This window comes from Falco punctatus, assembly GCF_963210335.1.
Source record: "Falco punctatus genome assembly, chromosome: 2".
In the NCBI taxonomy this organism is placed as follows: domain Eukaryota; kingdom Metazoa; phylum Chordata; class Aves; order Falconiformes; family Falconidae; genus Falco; species Falco punctatus.
Window position 1 is genome coordinate 20,328,620 of NC_137581.1, and position 9,287 is coordinate 20,337,906.

Here is a 9,287-nt window from a genome sequence, read left to right on the forward strand (position 1 = left end):
AAAATAGCTGCTCAAACAAACCATGCCTAGAAATCTTCACCCAGAAAAGGAATCCTTGCTCAAAGAAAAGAAGTTTGCTTGGGGGAGGGGAATGACAAATGTGTAATGTTCCACAGTTCATCTAGAACTGCTGCAGCCCACTCTAAATTACAATGTCAGTGGCTGTTTATGCTCTAAGGAAGTACAGTAAGTACAGTACAGCCCATTCAGGTTGCTGGAATGTCACTGATCATATGCTCAATTGCATCTATTCATTAGAAAAATTCAATCCACAACAGCAGCTGCATTTACCACCACACCCCAAACGCCATCCAGTTGCCCCAGGTGATTCCAGTGGTTTACCAGCCTGCAGGACAGACGCTCCACAATCTTGTCCCTCTGCAGTGACTACAAGTTACACTTCCGAGCCCAATGAGTTTTATTTACTAAGGAACAGTATATCAGCAGTGCTTTTGGCTTCAAGATCTTGCAACAAAAAAGACCTGGTCTTTGCAGTCATGTTCTATAAGTTTCAAAACAATTTATGCTGCACTAATTATTTTTGATTGAACTTGCTAAATAATAATTACCGTTTAAAAGATTGACTTAAGCAAACAACAGACAAGTTACTCCATTTGTTTGAGAAGAACTATGACTAATGATGTGTAAAAACCCAGAATGTGTAATCCTGGCTTCTTTCAGGTCAACAGCAAAGACCCCATGAAGTTTTGGGGGCCAGATTTCATTATAAAATCCTAAGCTATACAATGGTTGAAAATAAATCTTTGTGAAAGAACACAGGTCATTTAAAAGGACACTGACAACTTCCTATATCAATTGAAAAAACCCAAAATTATTTTCATATGTAACACCTATGATGACTGTAACTGAAAGACACAAGAATTTTGTGTTTACTTCGTGAATTACACTGCATTTTATATACTTGTTAAGTTTACCAACCAGCTTATAACCACTTTCCTGCCTGTGTGGGTCTTTCAAAGAGCAAGAATAAAGTAATAAAATGCTATGTTCTCTTTTTATTTAATTAAACTCATTTCAATTTCATCTTAAAATTTAGAGTCACTTAGGCAGAACAGCAAGCTACAAACCCTACCTTTATGTTACCTAACAGACCACATCACCACATCTCTTGTAGTATGTAAAATGGCTGTTAAAATCTAACCATGCTACAGATATGCTTAGATGAGTGGAGCTAGTAAGAGTAATAAATAGAATATCCTGTCCCCAGACTCTAAAATGGATACTTCTTCCTTCTTAACTGTCACTGCACCCCCTCATCCTTCCAAAAATCCTTACTGTGGCTCAATAAGCAGACTGAAGAATAATCCCAATCTTTGCGTGGTGTCCACCAGAACAGATTACCCACAAGGCTAGGATTACTTTCCAGTGTTCCATCTAGAATACCAAAAAGCATCAGCCCAAATCCAATTTGAAAATGGAGTTCACATAAGACCAAACTGAATAATGTTATAGCCACCTATTCATTCTTCACAACGTCCTAAATGCCCATAATTAGAGCTGCACCACGAAGCAGCATCAGGAGGTATAAGGTCTCGTACTCTGCAGACTTGCTGTAAAGGAAGGCTCAATTAAGACTATTAGCTATTCATGGACTGAAATCCTTAACTTCTGAACATTTGCTCCTGGCACCTGAAATGGCACGAGGGCTTCAATGCACATTTACCAACCTCACACTAGCATTGGGTCCAAAGGTAAATAAAACCATCCCCAAAGAAACTGAACCTGATTTAACTTCTCTGTTAAATCAGAGATCTGTTAGCTGCCTACAGGACTACAGACCTCCATGTGGTAAGCATTTAAAGGCTTTGATTCACAAGCAGGGACAGGGTAGCTTGGGATGACTGATTTACTACACATCATGCTCCGAAACAGTTCAGCATCTGATTCAAAACTGCCCAGGCATGAGGAGGAAAGGAAGAATCTAGATGCAGTAATCAAGTCTGTCACCCTACACCATGCCATGCCCAGGGCCAGATACCATTCACACCATCTCAAGAAGCTCCATTCATTCACAGCCCTTCACGACAGCCAACTTTCATATGGCCTGGATCCACATCAGGAAACCCAGCATTTTTAGCCACGAGACTCCAGTTTTGGAACCCCTATCTGCATTCTAGCCAAATGTGATCCTGCTTAAACTTAGGTTTGAACGCCAAACGCACCTAAGGGATATGCCCAATAACGCTGTCTCCAGGCAACAAGTCACAGCTAGGGAGAAATGCTAAATGTGAGGATGGAAGAATCATGGCTGATGAGGGGTTGGGAAAACAAACCGCACAAAAACAAACAAACAAACAAAAAAAAAAACAACAAAAAACATGCTTCCAAATAGAAGGACATGGCAAATATCTCCACATCAGAGTCAGAACTGGGCTCATTCTCAGTGCTCTGTAAGAAGCAATACCCTTGTATGAACATTGAAGTCAAAATAGATAAAGATACTAAAAACTTTACATATATAGTGCATTACACTGCCTTTAATACCAAGACATTTTAACAGGTGCTCAGGTATTTCTGTTTAATACATTGGCTTAACATTTCTGCGCTGTAGTGTGCTCAGAGTACTTTCCAAGATTTCAGTCCAACAAGCCTGTTCTGTGTGTGAATGATGTGTCCATTTAACCTACCAAATGCACGTTTCCAATCCAGAATCCAGCTGTGCTCATTTAACCTTGGCTCATACGCACAGGGAGTGTTCTCATCCTAAACAGCTAGGGAAATTTAGAGGGTAGAGTTCTACAAAACATTGTGTTTTCATGGCATGCTTAAGATCAGAGAAAATTCTTGGTTCCTCCAGATTAATTCAGTATAACATCTTGCTTCACTGGACTAGGAAGTGTTTAGTTGTACTGCAGCACTTCCCACTGAATCTGCAATCTACTCTAGCTCTGATTATCTCACATAGCATAAACTCTTCGGAATAGAAACAGCACTAATTAATATCTATATAGTTCCAGAGAAATGCAGACTGTTTACAATAATGCCTGAGTTAGTTTTGTAATACAGGTTCAGAATATGCTCTAGGAGAGTCAAGAGACTCACACTCTGCCATGACTGAACAGAGTTTAAGTTTGAAATCAAGGAAATGCTCCTGAAAGCACTTCAGTTTTAAATCTCTCCAATTTGCATCAAGGATTATAAATGGAAATGTTTCAGGATGTCAACAGCTGTCATTCAATCACACAGGAAAAAAGCTGAGTCTGCAACAATCAGAATATGAACCCAAATCAGCACTTCATCTCTAAAAAGCAAAATTTTTAACTATTCCTGGACAGAGGTGAAAGTCAATACCAACACCAGAAGCACATGCAAGATGAATGCAGCTCAACACAGAAAGACCATGTTCTGCACCAGGTGAATGGTCTTTGAATTAAGAATAGGTTCTAGCATCAATCTCAGAATGACAAAAGCAAGCAAAAAAAAAAGCAAGTATGCAGAGACCTTTATCTGAGACAGGGCTACCACCTCCTGATAGAAGCAGAGAAGGTAAGGAAAAAAAGGCGGGCACCCAATCGCTGCTGCCTGCTGAACATCTAATCAGTTCTACCTGCTTATGACAAACAGCAAGTGAGCTTCTTCAAATACCACGTACTGTCTCTGTCATTTCTTCTAGTTGCTTCTGACAGTGAACTGAGTTCATATGTGCTAGACAACATTCCACCCTATTACTCATACCCAAGGTTTATTTAAGTATTGAGAGGGGAAAAAAAAGAAAAAAATAAAAATAAAAAAGACAAGCTACCCTGTTCAGCCTTATTTATCAACTGGAGAAATCTTAAGAGAATTCTAGAGGTCACCGTGACTGTCTTTAACATGCATTAATCCCATACTAGGCACATCTCTCAACAGTAAGTCCACCTACTCTGCTAGTCTTACATCAACAAGACTGCCAGTTGACAAAATGCATGGATTCTTCTGGCAAACTTGGTAACTTCCATCAAAATCCTTTCTTCAGTCCTGAGTATAAACTTCTTTTGAAGGCAGTGACAATACCCCCTCCAAACTCATACATACCTGATCACAACCTGCATTCACCAGTTCCTGGAGCATCTGCCTATTTACTTCAACAGCTGCTGTAGTGCTCGACTCGTTAGCAAAAGGCAGCAAAGAGTATCTAATTTCTCGCAGAGCTTTCTGATATGGTCCAAATTTGGGTGTTTGTCTCATCTGCTGCTGCCTTGCAGCATCCTTCCCTATTAAAATCTTAGGGTCCAGAGAAGTTTCACTGCCTGGTCCAACAGGTAGTCCTTGACCTGAAGACTTGGATGGCTGCTTTAATCCTTCTCGAATCTCTTGTAACCTTTGTCTGCTGTTTCCAGAATATGTTGTAGCAGGAAAAGTCTTTGGCCTCATTGTTAATCCAGTTTTCTCTGAGCATAAATACAGCTTTACTCTTTTTTTTTTTTTTTTTTTTTAGATTATTTCAAAAAAAGTGTCACTTGATGGTATCAATTTATTGTAAACATAATCCTTTGAAAAGAAAAAGAAAAGGCAAAATTCTCAAGAAATTTCTGCCAACATTTTACTTCAGCTCACGATCTTCACGTTTCCTACAGAAATTGAAAATCCTTGGAATCATCATTTTGCAGATTGACAGTGTCTGAAACAAAAGAAAACAGAAAGTACATGCAATTAAGTTGATATTGTAAATGCCTCTGAAGAGACAGCATGACAATCAAGTGAAGCAGTTTAACCTATTAAGCTGTCACAGTTGGATTCCCTTTAATGATTTTCACTTTATCTGTTTTCAAGAACAGGATTCCAAAAGGCTTTCTCAACACATTCCACAAATAATTTTCTATAAAGTTTCATTTTCAAAATAAATGAAAATAAAACACTTTAAAAGTGCAACATTTAAGAATTTTACAGTACCTAACTGTGGCAAGTTTCCCAACCAGCTGCATAATCAAATCCTGGACAAGCCTATCCTATTTCATAATTAGGGAACATATGCTCATGAAATGTTTTTCCCCCACTTAAGATCTTGTTTGTTTTACACTAGCTGAGCTCAGTTTCAGAAGTTTATGAAAAAGATTTATAATGGAAATATTGATGACTCTAACCATAGCAACTTCTAGTATTTCAATAACAAAGTGAATAACAGAAAGACAAGATATCTTGCCTTTTCCACATGAATACCTTAGCAAAGCCAGAAGGTAAGAATTTTCCCCAGAACTGGAAGGAGGAGGAAAAAAGAAAAGAGGGGTGTGTATATGATATTTCATTAGCTGTGCCTTATAGGGAAGAAAGAGAAAAGACGGGTAGATGGAGCTACTCGGTGACAGCAGAAGAGGCAGAACCAGCTCAGTTAGCATCCCAACACAAAAAAAAGACTTTGAGACAGTTTTATGCACCTCTCCTGACATGCATCAGAGAACAACTATGCAACATAGCTGAACTACTGTGCAACTTACCATGTCCGTGCAGCATGAAGTTGTTACCTTAACTAAGTCTTCGTGGTTTCACCATAACAAAAACATTAAATAATGGTACATTTGAAACAGAATTAAAAAGACAGCTTAAGCAGAAATGTCATCTCACTATTGATGCTGCTTACGCAAGTTTCTGCTGTTGCTATTACCACTTGCAAAGTGACTCCTGAATGGTGCTCAAGCCCCTTTGTTGGGAAGATCAAAATTTTGTTCAGTTGTTTTCAAATCACAAATACAGAAGATGGTAACACATTGTTATGTTCCTCTCAGTTACTTAGAAGTCAACTGGATGTTTGTGATTTTTTTTTGTTTAAAAAGGTTCTTCACTTCCGATCATAGCACATTTATCATTGTAAAGAGTCTCTCCAGAAAGCATTGTTCTTTATTTTCACATGCTCAGACTAAAACTCAACTCCTTGAGATGACTCTTCCTACAATAGGTATAGCATTTCCCAACAAAACAACCATTTCCATACATTTGGCATCATTTCTCACTGGCAGGGAAACAGCTTACCAGTGCAAAGGCCAAGAGAACCTGGACACATTCACCTCCAAAGCCCATCACCACTTCCTACAGAGTCCAGTTCAAGCTTTCCTCTACAACCAAGGGCTGAAATGCAACAGTGAAGTGAGACCCGGAACTCTTTTACGATGGTTCACCAGTTCAAAATGCAGAAGCACAGACTAATCACTGAAGATCAATCTACGTCAACCTCTTTTGACAAGATTTAAATGCTCAGTTAACTAAAAGACACCCATAAGGTATTCAAAGTCTTGATCTCCTCCACTCAGTACTCTCTAAGGATATCCTGCAACCCTAACGCATAGAGGGCTAAGAGCGACACAAATGCCTGCACATTGGACAGGGTTTGTCACTTGTTTTAAGTGAAGTGCTAAAGCTGTTCATTTAGATTTTGGTATTTCCACAAACAACAAATCAGCTATTAAGTCAGTAACAGATCAAGTTTTGACTGTCCTCAGTGAAGACAAAAGCAACTGAAGGATCCCAAGAATAGGATTTTTTCTACTTAAAACACAGCAAAAGATAAAACATAACTGTTTAAAAACAACAACAAAAAAGTATTGCAGCCTTTTTAGGATTACATCGTAACTAGCTAATGCTTAAAAGATACAGAGCAATTAATTGGTCTGTAACTGTCTTTCTTTTCCTGACAGCAGCAGGCACCATATGGCTGGGTTTAGGAATCTGAGTTGTTCTTCCTTTTCAGTCGCTGTGCCAATCTTAAGGCCTGGGATGCACTGGGAAAGTTTGCACCACCCCCACCTTTTTGTAGCAAAGGACTGCTTTCCCACTTACACACATGCTTCACATAAAGAACTTTTGTGACCTTTAGCCTAAGCTCGAGTCTAATAATGCTAGGTCAAGCCAGCTGGCAACTTCCTCGGCTTACAATACTGCTAAACCAGAAAGAAACGCTGATCATATAAATGAGAACAGCAACAACAGTAAGTACTGGAGCTAACTGCAAGTGTGTTTTCATATTTTGCAGAACGGGCTTTTTTTAACTAAATATTTAAGATAAGCCAAGAAATTGGAACACTAAATATTACAGATTATTTACAAAGAAAGAGAAGTTACCTGCTTTTTTAAATCTTCTTGTGATTTGCATTTTTAGCAAAAAATAAAAGGGTTGTATGCTTTAAAAGATATGTAGTGTGCCTAATTCTGTCTAAGTGTTTCTGACTGTACATCTGGATTTGGGTAACTCCACATCCTGATCTGTACCTTGCCTACAGCATGAATGTATCAATAGCCTTCCTGCCATCACAAAATTATTTCAGAATTGTTTTTGAGCTTCAAGCCATTCTGACTAAACAATCCTGAGATTTTTTTCCAAAAAGTTGTATGTTCTGCACTAGTTTGAAGCTTGTCTATTATCCTGGAGATAGAGTATTTCAAATAAGCGCAGCATTTCTTCAATTGCATTGAGCTCGAACAATTTTTTAATAAATGGTTATTTTTCTTCATTTGAGAAATACAAATAGCTGCTCTGGCAGCAACAAGCCAACCACACCGATATTATATGCTGATTGATGTCTGTTGTCCCAGCAGCACTAGCTATCCACTCTCCTGTTTCTTCATTCACCATCAGGCTGCATGTGCTAGGAGCAATGTGGAGATAGGACACAGGCAAGAAACCGAAGCCCAGCTGTGTTTCAAGAGCTGAAAGTCCCAAACCCCAACCAAGCTGGTGAGCTGTTTACCTAGTCTATAATCGTGCAGACACTGTAGTAAGCTAACTAGCGATCACTGCAGAAGGAAAAAATAAAGTTTTGTGAAACTGCTACAACTGCCTTCCCTCTCCCAATTTACAGGTATTGCTTTGGCTCTTTTGGATCACAGATTCACAGAAGCAGGGACTGTCTGCTTTGTACTGGAGGTCTAAAACTGTTGGGGGTGGCAGTGTTCCAAGAACTTCATTATTACACCAGCGGTGCTCCCCTTTATAAGTGGGCACACGGTGAAAGTGAAAAGAACTGAAGCGAGGATTTCCCCAAAATCATTTCTCCTCTCCTTCCTCCTGCTAAGAAAACTGTCCCACAGTAACCGTGCCCCTGTCCCACTATCAACCATAAGCACTGGCCCAGTCCAGCGTTGTGGGAAACAGCTCACCTTCCCCATCCACAGCAGACCAGCAGTAATTGACCACAGAGCCCGGACACTCCAAATAAGCTATTTTGCGTCATTTGCACGAGTGCCTTTGCCGGGGAAGGCGATATTTCAACACGAGCAGCACTCACGAGGCAGGAGAGAGGGTGGCGAAGTGCTGAATTTTGGCAGTGACCTTCAACTGACTAGGAACAGCAGGGCCTCCGCCGCAGCCCGACCGGACCTGGCGGGCTCTGTCGGGCCCCGCTCGGCTCCCCCCGGCCCCCGCCTCCACAGACGCCCCCGGCGCGGACCGGGCCAGGCTCCCGGCCTCCGACCGACCCCCGCCACCGGCCAGCTGCGCCGCCGAGGAACGCGGGAGCCCAAAGCCCTTCTCCCCCATCCCCAAACCTTTCGCAGGCAGAAAGCTCCAAAAATAAACTCCGGCCATTTACCAGCAGCTCCGGCCTGCTGGGGCACCCCAGGGCGCGGGGGGAGCCGGGCTGTCCCGCCGGGGGCTGAGGCCTCCGGCAGGCGGGGAGCTCGCCGCCCGCCAGGGCTGGGCTGTCACACGGGTGTCCGGAAAATGTCGGAGGGTGCGGGCAGGGCGCCGAAGCTGTCCCCAGGAGGGACAGAGACACTCGGGACGCTCCCTGCCGCTTCAAGGACCGACCCGCCTTCGCGCCCCGCGTCTCCACACGACTTTCCCCTCGGTGCACGGCGGTTGGGGGCGGGGAGCGGAGCGCTCACACCCGGGGCTGAGGGGAAACCGCGGCGCCGCGCCCCCCCTCCCCTTCGCTCACCTCCTCGGGGCACCCAGCGCCACCGCTCGCCAACGGGGAGGGCCGTCAGGGAAGGGCTCAACGGCGGCGGCGACCCCGACGGCGCGGGCCGGTCTCCATCTTCCCCCTTGGCCGTCCCGGGCGCCGAGTGCGGGGCGCAGTCGGGACATTCGCTACATTGTTGGCATTCCATTCGCGTCACGTGACCCGCGGCGCCCGCGTCATTCCACTGCCCCCCCCCCCCCGCCCCTCCCGGCGCATACCAGCGGGGGGAGGGGCTCCGGCGCGGCCGGGCGGGAAGGGCCGTTAGAGGCTGTCGCACCTCCGGGGGACCGGAGGGGGAGACCGCCACCGTGGGGACCAGTCCCCCCCCCCTCCGCCCTCCGGTCCCCTCGGTGTGCGCTCCCCGAGGTTTACAGGCAACTTGTAACACCCTTTCCC

At 43.4% G+C, this 9,287-nt stretch overlaps 1 protein-coding gene across 3 annotated transcripts in view; it reads right to left on the reverse strand.

The window, feature by feature from the left end:
• The window catches only part of LATS2 (large tumor suppressor kinase 2), a 49,321-nt gene extending 40,283 nt beyond the window's left edge, over positions 1-9,038 (reverse strand). Inside the window, exons 1-2 of one of the 3 annotated variants that reach the window (XM_080374608.1) lie at positions 8,868-9,038; positions 4,558-4,621 (exon numbers count right to left, since the gene is read on the reverse strand). Coding sequence is in view for 2 of the 3 variants with exons in the window: in XM_080374605.1 (XP_080230731.1) it covers positions 4,036-4,374 (339 nt within the window). In the remaining variant the exon portion in view is untranslated. Of the gene's footprint in view, positions 1-4,035; positions 4,622-5,967; positions 8,801-8,867 lie in introns of those variants that run through there. The other 2 variants (XM_080374605.1, XM_080374606.1) reach the window with 2 other exon arrangements.
• Positions 9,039-9,287: the final 249 nt, after the last annotated feature.